The 21,107-nt window shown below is 43.8% G+C and overlaps 2 protein-coding genes across 4 annotated transcripts in view; one reads left to right on the top strand and one right to left on the bottom strand.

The window, feature by feature from the left end:
• RAB30 (RAB30, member RAS oncogene family) overlaps positions 1 to 3,498 on the top strand; it is a 38,554-nt gene extending 35,056 nt beyond the window's left edge. Inside the window, exon 5 of the mRNA XM_042862473.1 lies at positions 2,183 to 3,498. Within this exon, the coding sequence (XP_042718407.1) occupies positions 2,183 to 2,433 (251 nt within the window). The 3' untranslated portion in view covers positions 2,434 to 3,498. The remainder of the gene's footprint in view (positions 1 to 2,182) is intronic.
• Positions 3,499 to 12,304: 8,806 nt separating this feature from the next.
• Positions 12,305 to 20,871, bottom strand: DDIAS (DNA damage induced apoptosis suppressor). 3 transcript variants are annotated; one of them, XM_042862514.1, is made up of 6 exons: positions 20,597 to 20,871; positions 19,853 to 19,981; positions 18,344 to 18,505; positions 17,006 to 17,123; positions 14,766 to 15,167; positions 12,305 to 14,675 (listed from the first exon to the last, which is right to left on the bottom strand). In XM_042862514.1, the coding sequence occupies exons 2-6, from the start codon at positions 19,963 to 19,965 to the stop codon at positions 12,627 to 12,629; spliced, it is 2,844 nt and encodes a 947-aa protein (XP_042718448.1). In that variant the 5' UTR covers positions 19,966 to 19,981; positions 20,597 to 20,871; the 3' UTR covers positions 12,305 to 12,626. The 3 variants fall into 3 exon arrangements, with proteins under 3 accessions (XP_042718448.1, XP_042718446.1, XP_042718449.1); XM_042862512.1 differs by having other exon boundaries at positions 12,305 to 15,167; XM_042862515.1 differs by lacking the exons at positions 12,305 to 14,675; positions 14,766 to 15,167 and adding an exon at positions 15,979 to 16,461.
• Between the last annotated feature and the right edge of the window lie 236 nt (positions 20,872 to 21,107).

Genomic DNA, 21,107 nt, shown 5'->3' on the forward strand with positions numbered 1-21,107 from the left:
CAGTAAGATTTGTGCTCCAGATCCTTCACCATCTTTGTTGCCCTTCTCTGGATGTCCTCTCTCAAGCCTAATGCTACTTCATGCAGAGGTGGATAATTCCCATGGATTGGTCCCATAAAGCACTGAAACATTGGTTGTGTAGCTCTGCAGAGCTAAGAATGGGAACTTATCCCTTGTGACTCCCAGGCCAGACCTCTCCGTGTAATTGAGGATCTGCTCAAGCTGGGGATGTGTGCAGGCTGATACTCCCCACAGCTGTGGACAGCAGAATCTTGGCTCAAATGTGGAAACCAGCTCAGGATGCAATAGCAATCTTAGCATTCATGGATGAAGCAGAGATGAAAAAGTGGGTATTTTTGCATGGATTTTAGGGAACCTAAAAATAAATACTGAATGTCACGTTAATCTATAGCAGCTTCAGCTCAAGCTGAAACAGACCTCAGGCCATCTGTCTGCTACAAGCAAGGTGAAGGGTATTTTGCTTACCCCTGCTTCTCCATGCTCTGCTTTTATATACCTGATAGTCCAGGACTTGACTTTTAAAGGCCCAAGAATATATACAGAGAAATGGAAACGTAACCTGGGTAAAGCCAGAAAGTTTCATACTGCAATGCCATTATTTCTTTAGTTGTTTGCTGCTTACAAGAAAAATCTAGAGCATTATAAAATATGTTCAATATGTCTTTAAAGATCTTTTGAATTTTACATGCCCTGATAGTGTTGCAAGTGAGCCTTGGGATTTAAGGAGCTTCCATGCAAGAAACTCATTACACTCTGTAAGAAGAGTATGGCTCATGTACAAATGGAACAGAAATAATTAATGACTAGCAAATGTATGCATTAATTTTTAGGGAACATTAAGTTAATTATCTGTATCTGCTGTATGAAATATAAATGATGAGTGCCATAGCACCCACTTTGAAGATGGTAACACCCATTAACTGCTTTGAGTGATAATTTGTTTAGAACTGGTAACTTCAGTGTATAGAGTAGGTCCAAGACTTCTTTGGTCAGAGAAGAAGAGGGATGTTAGATGGAAGGAGAGCAATGGGAGGTGGCTCGCCAGTGGAAGTGCAGCCTTGTCCCATGGGTGCTCATGCCAGCTCCAGGACAAGGCTGGGAGAGGTTTCCTCCTGAACCTGCAGAATAACTGGACACGGCCCCCCGCTATCCTGTGTTTCGTTATCTTCCTTGTAAGATCAATTTATGGCCCAAGAATTGTGTTTGAAGTGAAGCGGTCAGTAACAAGCTATAATCATATCAGATCTTTGTTGGAGATGTTAATCAATCCCTTGATAAAATGAGCTCTGGAGGAAGGGACTGGTTCCTTGCCCTGCCTCGCTCCGGGAGCCCCTCAAGCCCATCCATGTTCCAAGCCAGACTGCTCACAGGTATATTTAATTAAACTAGGAGAGCACTTCCTGCACCAGGCTCCCTTAAAGCTTGTAATGACGTGAGGAATATCACACTTAATGTCTCACATGCTGTAATTGACAGTTTAAGTGCTCCTCAGAGCCAGAACAGGGGAATTTTCAGTAGACATTAAAATGGAAGTCCTTTAATGTCAGTTGATAGCAGCAAACAAATGCACTGGTGCTAAATTAAAGCTGACTGACTTGGATGTTCACAGAGCATGTTCCATTAGGTGAGCTGATTGATATTGAATGAACCCAGACCATGAGTTGGGGAACCAATTATTTGAAAGGGAGAGCACTGAGTTTCACATCAAAAGCACTGTCCATGCATATGGAATTATTGAATTGTTTGAGTTGGAAGGGGCCCTTAGAGGTCCATCTAGTCCAACTTGCCTGCAATAAGCAGGGACACCACAGCTCCATCAGTGCTCAGAGCCCCATCCAGCCTGACCTTCAGTGCCTCCTCAGATGGGGCATCCACCACCTCTCAGGGCAACCTGTGCCGGTGCCTCACCACTCTTATTGTAAAAACTTTTTTCTTATATCCAGTATAAATATCCCCTCTTTGGGTTTGAAACCATTTCCCCTTGTCCTGTCACAACAGACGCTGCTACAGAGCCTGTCCCATTCTTTCTTACAGACCCCTGTTAGATACCGAAAGGAAATTGGTACCAAACCAGTACCAAACTTTTCCTTACCCCAAACTTTTGTTTATTTTGTTTTGAAAGTCAAATTAATTTCCTCTCTACAATCTTCTACCAATGCAGGTAATAAGATTGATTTAGCTGATAAGAGGGAAGTCTCCCAGCAGAGAGCAGCGGAATTCTCCGAGGCACAGGACATGTACTATCTGGAAACCTCAGCAAAAGAATCGGATAATGTGGAAAAACTCTTCCTGGACTTAGCCTGCCGGCTGATCAGAGAGGCACGGCAGAACACCCTGGTGAACAATGTCTCATCCCCCTTACCAGGAGAGGGGAAAAGCATCAGCTATTTGACTTGCTGTAATTTTAATTAAAGAGCTGGCATGCGATTCCCCATCCGCCGTGGACCTGAAGATTTTTCGCTGGGATTTGTCTCCTCAGAGGGAATTCCGCCTTGACCCATCTGACTTCCTCGCAGTCAGGTCGCAGACCTAGAAGCATGGCAGGCTGACAGCTCCAGCTGCATGGCAACGTAGCAGAATATAACGTGGTTCACATTTAATTTTTCTTGCAGTCTGTGGAGTGGGTTAGGAGAAAGGAGAGTTGCACAAGAGCTTCATGTGATGCAGAAAATGAGCTATCGCGTTTCCTTCTGGGGGAGATTAGAGCAACCTGTCTTGGGGAAGATTTGGAAGAGGTCAAAATCTCTTACAGAACAATGTGTTTGTTCCTTTTTAAAAGAAGAAAAAAACCAACAATGAGCACTGACCCAGGACTACGCTGGCAATCATCTGGGCTGCCAGCGGAGTGAATTCTTGGGATGTGTATATAGCGTCTTTGTGGAGGAAGGTGTTTGAAGTAGTGTTATGTCTCTCATCTACAGGCACTTTCATGAACACGGAATAATAAAAAAAAAAAGTTATGTATCTCAACATTTCCAAACAACAGTTTGAGAAGGCATGGATACAGCTCAGTTGCTCCCTTTGGTGCTAGCAGTTCAGCAAATATTCCATAGACCAAATGTAGTTTTACTACATTGCTGTCCTCTGAATGTGTAACCTAGACTGATTAAGAAAAGAACACTAATAAGCACTGTTCATTAAAATCTCATTACCTCTTTTTCTAGGCCTGAACATAGCGAGAAACGTCTGTGCTTCTTTGATACCCAGTGCAGGATGAAAAGACTTCCTGGAAGTATAATAAACGTGTAACTAAGAAAATGTCCCTCCTCTAATTAGTCATGTCCAAAAGTGAAAAATGCCTTGGGAGATGTTTCTGGTGGAGCAGAAGAAGGGCACCACACATGACCAAAATGTTTTGTGTGTGCTGATTGTGCAGAAGGGTTCAAAGAGAGCACAGTTCAAGTGGCAGCCTGCAATATGTCTGGGTTAAAAATAAAGCTTGTAGATAAAGTTCCTGCTGGAAAGGCAGGTGTACAATTTTTGTAGAGATTTTCTTTTTTTTTAAATGCTAAATGGAAATAGCAGCAGGTTACAAGTGGCATCGTTCTGTGTCTGACCCATCTGGTGACCACATGATGGAACTGTTCTCTGAGAAGCTCTGCAAGGTATCTTCTTGACCTCTCCTCTCTGCTAGAGTAGCTTCCACATTCAGGGCTGTAGAGTCGTTTAATTTACGTGATGTTTAATGCTCTTAATCTCAGACTCCAGCGTATGTGTAACTATTTAGGCAGTTTCTATCTGCAAAGCCCCTGAGTGGAAGCATTATGGAATCTGTATTACACCTCGAGTGCCATATGCGAATGATGCAAATTTACACACTGACTTTAGAGCAAAATTGGAATATAATGAATGTGCACATGGAAGATGATTTTTAGAAGTTTGAGTTCAGTTTAGCTGATCCAGGTATATCTCTCTGGACAATTACATGGCTGTGATATGCTGTAATTTAAAGTTAACCACCTTAATCTCATTTGGCATTTACTGAAGGCTATAACAGAGCTTTTGTATTGACGTAAAAGCTGCCAGTAAGTTTCTCTTGAAAATAATAATAATAAAAAAAGAGAAGTAGCATTTTAAAATGCTTTTTTTCACATTTTCCTGAAAAGATTTCTTTGGGTTGTATCATGGTGTGCCTTTGATCAGTAATGGTGATATATGTATTTGAGAGAGAGGGGATAGTTGTATCATATGGCCATTTAAAATATTTTCTTGCTAATTTTACGTCACTTTCTTCTTTTGTGATTAGTGCTAAAAATGAAGAAGTAGAAATTGTGGTACAAATCTTGCTTGTTATTGAGGTAAGACTTTGCAAAGTGCTGCTGCAGTCATTAGATGATGGGGAAATATGACCGATGCGCTGGCCTGCACCGGTCATTTTGGTCTCTGCTCATGATGTCCTCCAGAGGATTTAGAAAGTTGTGGGACTTCATGGCTGCTGCTCTTCTGAGTTGTGTGGTACAGCTTACAAGAGCATTGTCTTTCTTGAGCGTTCCCCAGCTTGCCAAACACAGCCTGATTTGAGCTTGTTCAGACCACCCAACACAAACAGCTGCTTCTGTTTACAGCAAGACCCAGGGTGTTACAGGTAAGGTAACACTCGAGTTAAAAATCAATATTACATTTAATTTCTAAAAGCTTTTACTCTCCAGATGTTGGGCTTGATAGCATATAATTGAGAAGAAGGGCAGGGCTCTTTGGTCAAGTGAATTGAGGAGGAAGGATTCTACCCACTGAAATACTGGTGGGTTCCTCAGCCTGGCTCCCAAAACCATCAATGCTGGGCAGGTAAATCTTGTTGAATATCAGTATCAGTGCATTTTCAAATGTTCCTTGCATCATTCTGGAAGTTGTACTTTAACACATCATCATGACTGAATGAATCAAATAGCAGAAGCTGCTGACGTTATTTTCTTGAGAATTCTCTTGGAGGTTTCCAGAAGGCAAAGTCTCTTTTCCAGTCCTTTCCTAACTTGTAGGTGGCTATTTTGGAGGCTAGCTACCTACCTCCAAGCATTGGTTCTAATTGCTAGCAAATCTTTGTGCAAGACCTCCGGCTCCAGACAGCAGTGTGCTCTTGCAGAGATGTGTAGAGCTGTGGTCGGGCCAGTGTTGCGTCTGACTTCTCCAGGGACAAATCTGAAGTGATTCCTTTCAAAGTTAATTCTGTCTAGACTGTTAAGAAATCAAAAGGAAGCAAGGGTGGTATGTTTGATTTTACAAGGCAATAAGCCAAAGCTGTAGCTTGAAACATGTTTTTTTTTCTGCAGTTAACAAACACAGTACCGGTTCAAGAGGCGATGTTTTATTGCTGCAGCAATAAACTCTGCAGCAGTAATTTTTCTCTACCTTCTAATATCCCTCTGGGACATAAAACCCATCTTTCCACCTAGCACTGAGGACTTCAAATCTGGTCCTCCACTGAAGGCTCTGCAATCAGAAGAGGAGCTTTTTCAACTGCTAGTAACAACATATATTGTAGCAGATTGATGAGAGAGTGGAAAAATTAAAGGAGATCTAAGAATACAAATCCCAGTTATCTGACAATCATCTCTCCGACTCTGACCAGCACCTAGCTGGATGACTGGGCTTTGGAGAGAGCTGACAGTGAAAGCTTTGTGATGCTCCTGGTTTGAGTGCCCAAAACCCATGCAGAATTGATGTGATGGGCCAAATTTGTCTGGAAATGTTCTCCGCTATCATGAGAGCATGGCTTTTGGCGTAGCTGCTAGGTTTTGATGCTTTTTTAGGGTGATACTCTCACACTCCTGGTGTAATCTTCTTAGTTCTGGGTGAAAAATGGGTATTTATAGTAGTCCCCCCATTAAACCTTTTCTTTAAATGTTTTAGCACATTGAATAGCTCCAATCAGAAGCCAGTGTTGAGTGGTCAATAGGTTTTTGTTTGCTCTTTAGCAAACCTGTTTGGAGAGATTTCTAAAAGCATCTCCTGAAAGCTAGATGGTCTAAGTTCTGTTATCCCATTCAGCTGTTGATTCCATCAGGATGATGTTGGGTAAACCACTGAGTATTCTGTGCTTCTGTTCACTCTTTGTGAGGTACTTCCATCAGTATTTTCCTTTAGGCATTTACCGTAATGTGCTGGGAGAAGCCATGATTCTCCTCTGTTCTTATTCAAGTTCCCCACAAGAGAGAGAGTGCTGGGAAAAAAACAACCAATGTCCTATCTGCCCTTCAGAAAAAGTGTTTTGGTGGAAGAAATGAAATTACTGGGTGCCTCTTCCTACCTCACATCTCACTTTGATGCACAGGTAAGTCGCTTGAGCTGCAGTGGGATATTGTTTGTGCTGAATGCTAAATGGCTTTGTGATCATTACTTAATGAAAACCACATGTAATGAGTTGTCAGACAAGATGCTTTGTTCTTTGCTGTAGAATGCGTGAAACAGCCCTTACAATCTGCATGCCTGCTGGTGCTGTTTGTCTTTTTGGAAATAGCTGTATCAGTAACAGTGGGCTCCTGCTAGTCTACATTTAGTGGCTAATGGCTATTGAATTCCTTCAGCATCGGTAATAATAGCCACAGGCAGAGGTTGACACAGCAGACAGTGATTTGAAAAAAGGGAAAGTCGAAATTAGTGATGCAGAAGCATTGTGGGTGTACACAAGTGGGACGACATGCTTTCCCCAGCTTTTGCTGGCAAGGGCTGCAATTAGTTATAGTCAAACCCACTGGGTTTTGCATTGTTCCTTATCCCAAGGGACTGCTGTTTGTTCAGCTGCTTTTCCACTTGTCTTGTCTTTTCAGCATGAAGAACTGTCTGTATGTCATGCTGAGACATTGAGCTGATGTAATTTCTGTAGTTGGAGACTGAATTCACTTGGGAAACAGGTGAAATTCTCTAGCTATTAAAATAGGCTCTTCAAACATATGGGATGCACAGTTTTTTGGGGGTGCCATCGTGGCCTGACAGGACAGGAGATGCTGACATAGAGAAAACCTCTCCTGGATGTGGGGCATGCTGGGAAAGAGCTGCGTAGAGCTCAAAACGTGAGGTGAAGAGATGGTCTTCCTCTTGGGATTTCCTCAGTTCAGTCCTCTTCAGCAACGCAGCTGTGACTTAGATTTTGATTGCTCTGGATTTTAATAAGGGATGCTTTGAGTTTGACTTACCTGAGATTCTTCTGCCTTCTTGCTTTCAGTATCCAAGAACCCAATACCTTTGTACCCAGTGCTCCCCCAGTGTTTGTCAACTGGAAGACCGAGTGTAAGAGTAAAAGTTTGTATTGCTGGTGAGCACATGTGGAAACTCATAAATATTGGTATTGGTAAGGGCTCACCTGAAAACACATTGGAGCCAAAGAAAATACTCATTTCTAGTATCACAGAATGGCTTAGGTTGGAAGGGACAAATCCAATTCCAACTCTGGGCTGTGGGCATGTTGCCACCTACCCTCCAAGCTGTTCTTGGGCACCTCCAGGGATGGGGCACCCACAGCTTCTCTGGGCAGCCTATGCCAGGGCCTCACTGCCCTGTGAGTAAAGAATTTCTTCCTGACATCTAATCTAAATGTTCCTTTTTTGGTTTAATACCATTCCCCCTTCTTCTAACACTGTCAAAGTGAAAGGCCAGTGAAAAATGTCAGAATTTGGCTCTGAAGCCATCCTCTCTTGTACCAAATATGTCCTCTTGTTGATGTGAGTAGTAATTGTTCTAGTTGCTGTTCACAAAGAAAGGATTGACATTTTGAAGGACAGAGCTGTTTCCTGATGGCAGTGAGCAGTGCGGAGCCACTCGCTTGGCTTCCCGCAAGTGACCAGAGCATCCTAAGGAAAGCAGCCCAAAGGGAACCAGTCTTTGAAATGCAGTCACCCACTTGAATTGTAGCTGAATGTCCCATAAAGGTTACAGATCTCCCATCTGCCTCCTTTTAGGATTTATCTTGGCTGGGAAAACAGACAGCAGGGCCTGCTGCCTTGCTCTGACTTACCTCGCTCACAAGCTGATAGGACCCAAAGCCTCCTGCTGCCAGGCATGCTAAATCTGGCTGAGATGGATGGCCGGCTGTCATCACCCAGGGATGCGATCGCACCCTTTCCCCTCTTGTGAATGAGCTGTAACTTAAACCAGGAGTAAAAAGTATGCAGAGTTAAGGGTGCTGAATTTTTTCCTCCAAATTGGGAGTCATGGATCCAGATCTTATCATGCCCTTCCAAGTATGGAGGAGGTTAACTGGGGGAAGATAACACAGATATAGCTGAAAATGAGATGACAGCGACCAAATTATGCTGGAAATTTAGCTGGAAATCAGCACCCAGATCAAGCTGTGGGTGTCCCTGTTTGTTGCAGAGGAGTTGGACTAGATGGCTTTCAAGGGTCTCTTCCAACTCAAACTATTCTGTGATTCAGTGAAATGTCAGTAATGGATTATTCTGGGTGTAGGAGTACAGCAAGGGTTAAAAGCTCAGCTCTCCTGGCCGTGGATAAACAAGAGCTGGCTGTGCTGTACTCGGGTTGTTTTCACATTAATATCAAGCTATTAGCACTTCCTGGATGTGATCGTGTCCTTTGAAGCCATTCTCCTTTTCCAGCAAGTTCAGAAGATAATTTTAGCTCTGATGAGTGCTATAATTAAATAACTGAGTCCCAGGCAGAGGCAGCAGGTGCCACCCATGCCACTGCTTTTTCCACCACTCATCCTGGGGGAACGTTCCCGAGGATGTGTGCGTTTGTGAGCACACCGCAGTGTTGTTCTGCAGAGCATCTCCTGGAGCCCGGCCTGCTTCACTTCTGCTTGCTTGCTTTCTTGGCTGTTTCCTAATGTTTGTGACTGTCCCCTCTGTGCTGCGCGGCCTCACCAGCACTGCATCACAACGTAAGGACATTAAACATCCACAAAGGGCTATGGTGATGGGGAAGGATCGGAGGGTAAGGTATATGAGGAGCAGCTGAGGTCTGTGGTGCGCTCAGCCCAGAGCAGAGCAGGCTGAGGGGAGGCCTGATGGCGGCTGCAGCTCCTCACAGGGAGCGGAGGGCAGCGCTGAGCTCTGCTCTGTGTGACAGCGACAGGGCCTGAGGGAACAGCATGGAGCTGTGACAGGGGAGGGCAGCTGGGGGTGAGGGAAAGGGTCTGCAGCACAGGGCGGTGGGCATGGAACAGCCTGCCCAGGGCTGTGGGCACGGCCCCGAGCTGCCGGAGCTCAGGGAGCATTGCACCGTGCTCTCAGACATTGGGGCTGGATATTGGGTGGTCCTGCATGGAGCCAGCAGTTGGGCTTTGTGATCCACGTGGGGCCCTCTCACCTCGGGATGTTCATTTCTCTATAAGTACTCTTACCCTTTCAGAGGATGTGATCAAGGGCTCTGGTGTCACATGAATGCAAACGGAGCGCTGGAGGGAAAAACAGCTCCTTAAGCCAACGTTCTGGGGGAAAAAAGGCCACCTAATGAAAGCAGGGAGGAGATCTGGTGCTCGTTGCTTGCTGGCTTTGAGCCTCTCTCACTCTCTGGATTCTAGAGGAATAGTTTGCAATGTGCAGTTTTCAGCATAATGAGATGCGCCGCAGCTATGTCACATCCCTTTCATTCCCCACAGCTGTTTACAAAAGAAAAACAAATAACTCAGCCTGCTGGGATGGGAGCAGCTGCAGTCACTCAGCTGTCAGTGCAGGACGGGCCTCTTTCTGCTCTGCTTTTATTCCCACTTCACTCTGTTCTGCTCCACACATTCGGCTCTTCTGTGAATTTGCAGATTATGAGGGTTTTTTCCCCAGCTGCCTTTGATCTGAACAGAAAGACTCACCCAGATCTGCTTTGAATCCATTAATATGTTGAGTAGGCATTTTAATTTTCTGTTTCCTGGCTTGTTTCCCTTTGTCATGTAACCGAACTGACAAGTTCTCCGTACTCTGCCTCACGTTTGGCTTTTTAAGTCTAAAACGTTTTTCCTTTCCTGAAAAGCTATGATAATTCTTAGTGAACTTATCAAGGTGTTTTCACTTCCATAAAAGAAAAACTGCATTGCTCTCAGTGTTGATTACTACCAAATCAATCCTGGAGCACTTAATTCTTTTTACACCGTGAACAAAATACATTTTATACCATCATCTGCAGCTTGAATTGTAGTTTAGAAGCCTGCTGAAGCCCTAAAAGCTGCATTTTGTTCGCAGCTTCCATGCCAGTGAAATCACAGCATTAAAGGAATTTCCTGGGCTGGAGCTTTTCCCACACATTTGGCTGTCTTGCAATGACCCACTGTCTTTTCCCCCAACAATTGTGAATTTAGCACAATGTACAGAATTCTAGCAAGAGCCCTGATTGCTCAAATGCCCTGAACATGTGGCCAGAAGGATGAGGAGCAGACACACTTCTTGCTGATCAAGCACAACCATTTCAGTAGAGAGAATGAGCTGCTCTCAGTCGGGCCCTTGATGTCGGGTCGCTGGGACAGCACTGCCTTTGGGGAGGGGAGGTGTTGGAGGTCGCCAAACTGGGAATAGTGGCCTGTCAGAAGCATTGGACCTGTCCATTTATTTCCAAGTTCCTGTTGTCAAGTGTGGTACAGTGGGGTTGAGAAAGGAATGTATTTTGGATGACTATGATGATGAATGTATGACGCTTCATGTTTATTTGTAATGTCCTTTTTATACTTAGAAATCGCTGACATCTGTATCTCTATGTAAATAAATGTTTAATCCTTTCCAGCTGGTGTTTCAAGTGTCTGATTTGATTGATTTTTGTTAGCTTTGATCTGCAAAGTTGCTTTTAAAATAGATACGAGACAAAATGATTCCCTTTAGGACGTGATTTCATTCAGATCTACAACCGCTGAGGATTCTGCTCGAGTTCAGCACCCCGCAGCACTCACAGCAAGGGCAAAGGTACAGCTGTCATCCATGGGAGCGATGTCCTTTGCACTAGAGCAGCAGCAAGGAATGTGTTCACAGTCAGAGCGTTCGCAGCGGCTTGGAAACACCAAAGAAATGCCCATGGCAGTCACTAGAGGGTGGTGTTCGGCAGAGGGAGCATCCATACCTGGAGTCATTGCAAACGGGCTGCTGGTCCAACTCCTGGGTTTGCATGGATGGAGGCCACGTTTGAGCTGGCTGATGTTCTTTGTCCTAGTGTTTCGCTCGGTTTGTAATGCTAGTTCTTCAGCCCTCACCATGCTCTTTTCATGCCCACAGCTGGACTTCCCTCATAATCAGCCTTTCTTGGGTGGAGAGAACCCCCACTGAGCACACCTTCCACTTTAAGCCTTCAGCCTTTTGGTCAGCATACAACGTTTGCACTCAGACTCATCCTGTGGATCAGATGTCTCCCTTCTGCTCACATTTGCGCTGAGAAATGAGCTGTGAAGCTTGAAGCCACCATGTGTCTTTTATTGCCTCTTCCACTGACTTTGAAGGTCTCTCCTTAGTAAATGGCCGCCACGAGTGCTGGGCCATCTGCTCCGTGTTTCACAAGGAAGCAATAAAACAGGAAAAGGTATTTGGAGAGAGAAAAGTTGCTGCAAGCTTCTAGGTAGGAACTGGAAACGCAGGAGGAATACAAAGGCTTCCAACAAGAGAACAACCTGCACAGGGGGAGAAATGCTCCATCTTCATGCATATAGATCCTCCCTCCAGAGCACCTCTGCCCAGGGTCTGACACACTTGGGACTTTTTGGCCTCACTGGTGTGCAGCCCTCCTGCATAAAACAGGAGGCTCTGACAGCTCTGCATGCGTTTCAGCAGTATCTTAGAGACAGTTCTATCTGAAATTCTAGTCTTGATTTATGGCTTTCTAATCTTAGGGAATCAACCATGGACTTGGTATTTGCTGGGTATTTTTTCAGTTTCATTGCCTTCAGAGTTAAACATGCTGTATTTCATTTCCTCCCCTCTCTTCCCCCCCCCCCCAGTTAAATCATATCAGCTTGTACCAAAGCTATTGCTTACCGTAATACGGGGATATATTTACCACTGAAGAAACAAAGTCATGCTGGGTGAAACATTTCATGCCAAGGCGCTGTCAGTACACAAAGCAGAAGTTCTGGCAGTGGTTTAGTGCTAGATGCATCAGATCCGGCATATCACTCCACTAAGATCAGACCCCCGTGGTAAAGTGGGTGTTTGTCCAGTTCATCACAAGCAAGCATTTAAAGAGTCAGAGATATCATATCATATATCATGCAGGAGGCTGTAGTTTTAAGCATATAATTTATTGCTTAGGATACCAATCTCTTAAAAACTCTTTCAGCAGTGCCTTCCCTGTGCTGAGTGATAGCAGTAATGCTTTCTTTCCCTTCATTTCTTCCACATAAGATATAAATTCATTGGCCATTTCCAGACAGGCTACATTTCCTCACTCTTTTGAGGAAGAGTGGATGCCGAAAAACACCTCATCTACACCCAAACTTGAAAAAAATGAGACTCACACATTTACATAAGTCTTTATTGCATTGTTCAGAGTTAATTAACAACAAAATAAAGTAACTGCAGAATTCTCTTTTCGTCATCTGCATTGTGCAAAGCTCTGCAATAAATATCATTAATCTTAAGACATATGCCAAAAAGTATATAAACGATACAATTGTTTTCAAATAGTTCTTTCATCCAACTCAGTCCTCCCAAAACACAGTAACACAGCATAGAAATATCCTTTTTTTACTGTTTTGACTTATGGAAAATAGGGCTCTGTGTTTGGAAGAACAACTCAGGAGACCAGCCTGTTGCCCCTTCCATTGAAACCCTTGAGTAATTTGCACGTGAGCTGAGATTCTTTCCTTCTGAAGAAGAACAGCTTTCCAGGACTGTGTCACTTAAAAACAAAGCCTTGGCAATACCTGCAGACACAGGAGTTGCCAGAACCGTGGTTGTATTCACGGAGTCGAATCTCTCACTCCTGAAGCACACGTCTTTTTCACTGTTCTCTTTGCTTCCAGAAATAGGGTTCCTGTCAGCATGCTCACAGGACAATTGTGAGTGCCAGCTAACTGGTTTTATGCTCAAAGATGCAGTTGGTTTAAATCTCTTGTTTGCAGATGGAGGGATCCACTCCTCAACACTGGCAGGTGACTGGCTGTTACAGAACTGCTGTGGAACAGAGCTCTTACCTTCTATGTCTTCACTGCTGCTCAGCCTTTCATGTTTCACTCTCCTGCCAGTAAGCTGCTGTAACAGAGTGTTCTGAAAGGAAGATCTAGATCGCTTGCGTTTGGAATGGATTTTAGTGGGATTTTCAGAGGTGAATACAGTGACAGAAGGGCTGTGTTCCCCAGCAGGCCGCAGTTTTTGGAGAGGTTTTGCCACAGGAGTTGACTCTGAATAAGGAACAAAGTCTTGAGCACTAAATGTATTGCAGTCTGAATCATAAAAGGAGCACGTTACTGGTGTGCTGTGCTTACGAAAAGCAAGCGGGGTTCTATGTAGGGAGGATGTCTGCTTTGAACTGTTACAGGAAACATCTCCAGGAAAAAGCACCAATTTGGGAGTTGTGACCTTTTCTGTTGAAGGATCTTCCTGTATCAAAGAGTTACTTGACTTATTTAAGGATTCTGCAGCTTTTGCTCCCTCACCTGCATTCACATCAAAGAGATCAGCAGAAGCATTGTAGCTTCCTTCAGGGCAGCCCCCATTCCATATCACCTCTCTCTTATTTATACTTTTGAAAGCATTTTCACTTAGCTCTGACAATGGTTTTATTTCCCTTTCACATATCCTTCTTATAACACTGGGAGTTGCTGGGCCAGAGTCCCACGCCCCTGTGAATGTAAGATCTTTTATTTGGTTTGGTATACAAGAAGAATTTTCTTTATTTTCACTACCAGATAAACAGCTGTCATGTGCAGAATGCACACAGGTAGCTCTCTTGCTCCTCTGTAAACAAGTTTCTTCATGTTCAGCAGAACAACGTGGGCTGATAAAAGAACAGGCTGACTTTGAAACTTTAGCACTTGCTTCTTTGGAGTGTCTGCTTCTTTTGGAAGCAGAAGTCTCAGATGTTACTTGCAGGGACTTTGATGGAGTAAGTAGATGAGAGTGAGGTATAAAGCAAGACGCTCCACATTCCTTGTCAGCTGAACATAAAACGCTACTGAAAGAGTCATGCTGTAACACCTCATCACTTAGAGGGTTTGGACTGGCCTTTAGACAAGCAAATGATATGCTTTCCCAGCTGTCTTTCTCTACTGATGGCAAGAACCTCCCTGATGCTTCAGGTAAGGCACCAGCTACTGGGGTTTGCCTGGGATGAGATTTGTTATGATTTATACTCAACTTGCTGCTTTCAAGAAGGCCACATTTACCTACATCAAGATTAGGTGATGTCACAAAACTCTTATATTCTATTCTGGCTAAAAATTCATTTAGGCTTTCTGAGAACGGGAGCTCATCCCAAAGCATTGAGTCTGCCTGAGATGCTCCAGTTAGATTTACACAATTAGAAGCTGAGGTATGTCCCCCATAAAAAAGCAACTTCGGGGATTTTTCTAGGCAAGAATAATTTCCACTATTAGTCTTTGGGTAAATTATTTTTGATCCAAAGTCCAAGGGATTTTCTAACAACTGGGAACTGTTTTGAAGTGAACACTCTGTCTTTGAAGAAGAAATTCTCTCTAATTTATCAGTGGCAGAGATTCTGTCAGCTTGACTAGGCTGTGAACTTAATTCATTTTCCTCTTCTTTATTCCCTTCCTTCACTGAAGAGCTGCAAAACTGTGAATCCAAAAGAGTTTGATTGTTAAGGCTTACACTACATGATTCTACAGACACAGGCCTCCCCTCTTCTTCATGCTGTTCACTCACCAGCTTTCCCACTTCCAGAGAGGGAAAATCTTCTGCTGTTACCCAAGCAACAGATGAAGTCAGGCTGAAGGATTGCTGCCAGGACCCTAAAAAACTTTCTCTACCACTAGATTGAACAAAACAGGAGTTTCTGCTCAAAACAGACAAGCTGCTGAGTTCACTGACAGATTCATCTATCGGAGCTGAAGATGCATCAGGTAAGTATGAGCTGTTATTATTGTTCCTGAATTTCACAGACTGCAGGAGCCGACGGAAGTAGCTGATGACAGTAAAGCCAGTAACAGCAGCATTTGGCAGGAAGATCTGGCAAGCTATAAGGTTTTTTGTACCTCTATTAATTCTGGAACAGTTTTGCAAGATGCTGCTGGCAGCGGAACATGCTCCATCTTCACTTCCAAAACCCTGAGGAAGGAAAGAAAAAAAAAAAAGTATAGTGCTTTGTTTTAAGACAGAAAAAATAATTAAGGCATGTCTTCTAAGTCAGGATTAAATGTAGGTCTCCCTTTTTAGTCAGAAATGCAGGGAAGGGAAGGCAAAACAGTCTGTCACACAAAGCATAACTCCCTGGGAAATAAGTACTGGCAAAGGCTATAAAGGGCATCACAGTATGAGGCACTTTCCTCGCTGCAATTATGCAGAGTTCTGGAGCTAGAAAAATGACCACAAATTCTAAGGAAGAACTTCACAGAAATTTTCCTCCTCCTGGTAGGGCAGTGGGTGCTCCAGGGCTTCCTCCAGAGCAGTTCTGTGCAAGTGACAGCTGCTAATGCCTGTGCTCTTCTTTTATCTAGGAGGCACTGCACAGCACTTGAAGCAAAACATTCTGGTACCAAGTACATGACTTGGCAGCTCAGCTAGCAAAGCCAGCGTGGTATTCAATATGTGCTACCTCAACCTCTGGTATTCAAGAAACATCAAGATGTTGTACTAAGGGACACAGTTTAGTGGGAAAATACTGGTGGTAGGTGGATGGTTGGACCAGATGATCTTGGAGGTCTTTTCCAAGCTCGGTGATTCTGTGATTCCATTAAATGGAAAAAAAAAAAAGACAACTTTTTTCCCTCAGGTTTATTTGGAGCAGAGTATTTCAAAGATGCAATTCCTTATATCACCTGCTCCACTCCCCAAAGATAGTGGAGGTGGAAAATGGCACTTAAATCAGAGAAAATTATCCAGTGTTTTGAGAAGAGGATAAACCACCTTCTACCTCTCCCTCAAAGTCTGGCAGTGCCAGAGAAGACGAAAGCTGTCTTCAAATTCAGCCATCCTCCTACTCCCTGACTGCAGGGTGCAAAGATCGAGGCTGAAGGCTGTTAGCCAAGGACAACACCCTTCTAGTTGTAAAGCTTAAAAGTAAAACTTGCCTTAGAAGTCAATATAAATGAAAACAAAAGCAGTATATTATATTGTTTCTAATTTTTATCTGGGAGAGTGCAACTACATGCACAACTGAACATGATACAGAGATGTTATAGCCAAAGGCTGAACAAATGGTCTTAGCATAGGTGTTCAGGCCATGTGTGCAGTTGAGTAGCAACAAGGCTACTGATATGCAGAATTATTTCTCACATCTTTAAAGGCATCCAGCAGAGAGAGAGGCAGTGAAGGCTCCAGTAAGAAACTTAAGCCATAAGGTCTTCAAACTTCCACTGCATATGCATGCCAGGAGAAGAATCTCAGCTCAGGCTTGCAACCACTGGAGATGAAAAACACTTGTGCCAGATAGGATTTATAATATGAACAACTCTCAAGAGCACCACTTGAAGTGAACTTAAAATACAGCTCCCATGTAAATATTACTAAGAACTAATATTCCCAAGTCTGTTAAACACACGGACAAACCATAAATGCATACGCTGAGCAGCTGTACTTTATCAGCATTTTTGAAGACTTAAATCCAGAAATGTTAAAATGCTGCAAGGTGATGCGTGCATTTCCCTACATTTTAGAAACCAGGAGACAATGCAGCATGGAAAAGGTGAGGCAGTGCTTACAAAGAAATCTGTTTTATGCTTGAACTGCACGTTTTGTTTTGCTTCTTTTTTTTTTTTTTAATATCCTGATTGCAAGCTGTTACTGACAGGCACAGGAGCTGGAGTTGCAGAGTAATTCCCATACCCAGGCCCCACATTTTCTTCTCAGAACAACAACATCCCTAAAAGATGTCTTGTTTATGGCTCCAGTTGGATAGAAGCTAATGAAAAACTCAATACAAGAGAGTAACGTGGATTAAAAATTACCTTCACTCCAAATATAAATCTTTTTCCAATGAAACAGGTTTCAACTGCTTGAACTAACACTGCTGGAGATGCAGCTTTGTTTGTTTCTCCTGACAGCTGATTAAAGTCTTGAATACACCTTGAGTAAAAACACACAGAGAAGTAATGCACCAGAGGAAGCCTTACATAGCAGTTCAGCCGTAGTACAGGTAGGTCTGTAGGTAGCTACTGTGTTAGCATCAACTAAACAGAATGAAACAGGCAATTGTGAGCCTAAAAACTGTTCAGTTCATTTCATCTACTGCAATGAAATGAAGTAAAACCACTTTAATGGTTTATTATACATACAACTTTTGAGTGCTCCTCGTGTGTCTCCAATTTTTGTGTCAGCACAACTGCACTAAGGGACATGGTTTAATGGGGGAATGTGGGTGACAGGTGGATGGCTGGACTGGATGATCTTGGAGGTCTTTTCCAACCTTGGTCATTCTGTGATTCTGTGATTTATGTATTACAGTGCTGTCATATATGCTGCTATTTCTTGTACATCCTTTCTGCCTACACATTTACAGAGATGGCAGCATCTATATTAAGATATGCAAATAGTTTTGGTGTTCATGGTAGTGCAGCAATCTAGCGTGGAATGGCAACCATCGGAATATTAATTATATTAATATCAGAATTAAAAAGTATTCATCTGTGACCAAGTGATAACAAAAGTCAGTGGGAAAGAACATACAGAAACAAGCAGTGAATCTGAGTATCTTACTGCAAGTTTCAATATCAGAAAGTCTTGTAATGTGGGTGGTCAGGCTCTAAGGATAAACAGCTTTTCTTAGAAGTCCCTCATTGCATAAGGAATACCTGTTTTTTTCTCTGATACAACCAGCTTTACACCTTTTTCTTAATCCAAACTGTAAACCAAATCAACAAGAAAAAAACAACAATAACAACCCTACAGCTCTATGTTTACCTGAAGAGTTTTCTTCTGAAAACTTGAGGAAAAATTATGTTTATCTCCCTGGAAAAGGCAATTTACTTTTGATGAAGGAAACTCCATATTGTCAAATTTAGGAGGCAGCACCCAAGCAAGAAGCCCAACCAATCAAAGTGTGAAACTTAAGTTGTCTTCAATAGGTCAGTAGAGGATCTTTTACATAGAAGTAATCCATCTCAAAATGCTTTCAGGAGGAAACCAAACTTGAGCACTTTCTCAAGGTGACTGGTACCTGGGAAATGCTGGCAGGAAGCACTTCAGCAGCTTCTTCCTACTCACCTCCCCATCATCCATGCTCATCTTAAATGCTTTTCGGCTGCAGAATATATTAGCTATATAGCTAAAAGCAATTAATTCCTTACCTCTGCAGATTTCCTGCAGTGACGCCAAAGAATGGATCTAAGCAACTTCCAAACACAGTAATGTCAAACAAATCATTTGTGTCAGCAATCTTTAGGGACAGTCTGTATCTGTAGCCTGCTTCTTCAGCTTCACCTGTGCAGCCACATTTAAGACAGTTAAACCTACCAGAAAAGAGTGAAAGAATAAAAGAGGACTGAATACACGAACTTCTGTTAGTCACTGCTGAGATAAGAACTTATCTGCAGTTGTAAGTACCGATGAAATAATGGGTGAAATATTTCATTACAAATTTTAGGATTTTTTTTCTCAGTCTTTATCCTTTGAGGCATTAATATTTAATACCTAAATTCAATACCTAATTCAGTACCTAAAGGGAGCCTACAAACAGGAGGGGAGTCAACTCTTTGAAAGGGTTGATAGCAGCAGGACAAGGGGAAATGATTTGAAGTTGAAGGAGGGAAGATTTAGGTTGGATGTCAGGGGGAAGTTCTTTACAGAGAGAGTGGTGAGGTGCTGGAACAGCTGCACAGAGAGGCTGTGGATGCCCCATCTCTAGAGGTGTTCAAGGCCAGGTTGGATGGGGCCCTGGGCAGCCTGGTCTGGTATTAAATGTGGAGGTTGGTGGCCCTGCGTGTGGCAGGGAGGTTGGAGATTCGTGATCCTTGAGGTCCCTTCCAACCCTGGCCATGCTGTGATTCTGTGAATATTGCCATTAGCTCATTAAGGGGCCTGTGTTACTACAGAATCCCTATAGCTTCTTTTATGGATTAAATGTTAGCCTGATGTCAATACAGAGACACAGTGGGCTCAGAACAACCTCTGGGGAGTCACTATGGATTCCTTAGCATCTGTCTCTGTTTTGTCCTCTTCTGGAATTCTTTCTATAGCTTTAGTGTAAAACCTAGGTTTAAATAGATTACAAGGAAACAGCTCAGTTGCATGTTCACCTTCAGCATGTAAATCAATAGATATTCTTACTTTGCACAGCCAGCTCCTTTCATTTTGTGCTGACATTCACTGATTAATTCCTCCTCTATGCATCATTAATTTGACATAACAGCGGGGAAAAAAATGAAAGCTTGCATGTTTCTGGACACACAATAAGCAGAAGTGTTTCAGAGGACTGGACAACACATTGAACATACAGAACAAGAAATAAAAGGTAGGATTTGACTTACAGAGGCTTTCAGGTAATGCCTTCTAACCTAGGAACAGCACAGAAGAACTGAGCTGCAAAGGATGCAGTTGGAAGCTATTAACACACATCACTCACTCTCCTACACTGCCTTTCAGTATTGCATGGCACTTAACACAATGGAGTCCTGATGCATAACCATCTCCAAACTGCTGCAGGAACACAAAGAAACCCATGTAGTGCTAATTTCAGATATTTATGCTACTTATCATTGATTTCTTTGATTGCTCAATTATTGGTAACGTATTGTTCAGACCTGAGACTTCTCAGGCCTCTCTGACTGTTAACAGGGCACACGGGATACAGGACATACCTCCTGGAGTCCAGGATCAGCCTCGACAAGCAGCTCTGACAAGCAGGGTAGATGAAGCAAGAGTTCTGGACGGAAATTACAGAGGCAGCCAAGAGTCGTCTTGCACTACTCATGTGCTCGCTGGATCACCTGAAACAGGGAAGCCAAAACGGCTCATTGAGTTCTCATGTTCTGAGACGTTAATACAGACTGCTTTTAACTGGGTTTTCCCAATGCTTTGAAAGGCAACCCTCGGGAAACAAAGATCTCTGTGAACAGCATCCCCATTCAGACACGTACCACCAGCCTTAACCCTTCAAAAGAGATGAAGATACATAATAAGAAGCAAACATTCAGGAAATGTATATAATGTTCCAGCTAAATCATTAGACGTTAAAAAAAAAGAAAGAAAGGCCACATAAAGACCATAAGCCCTATAAAAGAAATGCTGCTCAGCTGTTCCCCAGGGCAGCTCTTGCTTTAATGATGCTCTTTATGATACTGGCTATGATGCAACTCCAGATACATTCAAGACAGCGTGGCTTACATAGAAGAAGACTCAAGTGTCAAACACAGTTGAGCTTCCTTTGCTTCTTACACCCTGAGATGGAGCGCAGCATTTACGCGTCCCCACGGGTTATACGAGGGGATCCCTTCAGAGCCACACAGCCAACACCTCCACCTGCCACGCATCCAGCAGCGTCTGCTGCCCTCTGGCGTGCAGGAACGAACGCACGCCTACTGACTTTACGCTGCCGTGTTTACCTTAGAGCTGTGTCACCGGAACGAGGGCTGCGCCGCCTCCCCAGCAGCTCTCAGGGAGGAACGGAAAGCGAAGGCCAGAATGCGAGCGCTGTGCCCGTACTGCAGCCTCGCACGGAGCAGCTCCGCGCTGCCCGAACTCGGAGAAGAACCCGGAAGACGGAAGTGGTTAGTTGGTAAGGGCCGTTGCTAGGGGCGGGGCGATGCGGCGCTCATCCAATCACAGGGCCGCTCCGCTTCACGAACGAGGAGCTCATCCGCAAATGGGAGCGGGCATGCAGATCAGAGGGCGGATCACGTGCTCCAAGCAGCCAATCGCTGTCTTCTCATCGTGCCCAAACTTCTCATGTCACGCCTGCCACCTCAGCCAACCAACCGCGAGAGAGCGCGCGAATTAACTGCAACCGGTAACCAATCGGAAGCCCGGATCTCTTAGCGCCCGCCCACCACGTGCGAGACGGTAACCCATCCCCTTCAGGCCCCGCCCCCCTTAGAGTGCCCCGTGCCGGGGCTC

Source organism: Lagopus leucura, unplaced genomic scaffold, assembly GCF_019238085.1.
Source record: "Lagopus leucura isolate 7727_CA_CO unplaced genomic scaffold, USGS_WTPT01 Super-Scaffold_702, whole genome shotgun sequence".
NCBI classification, from domain to species: Eukaryota; Metazoa; Chordata; class Aves; order Galliformes; family Phasianidae; genus Lagopus; species Lagopus leucura.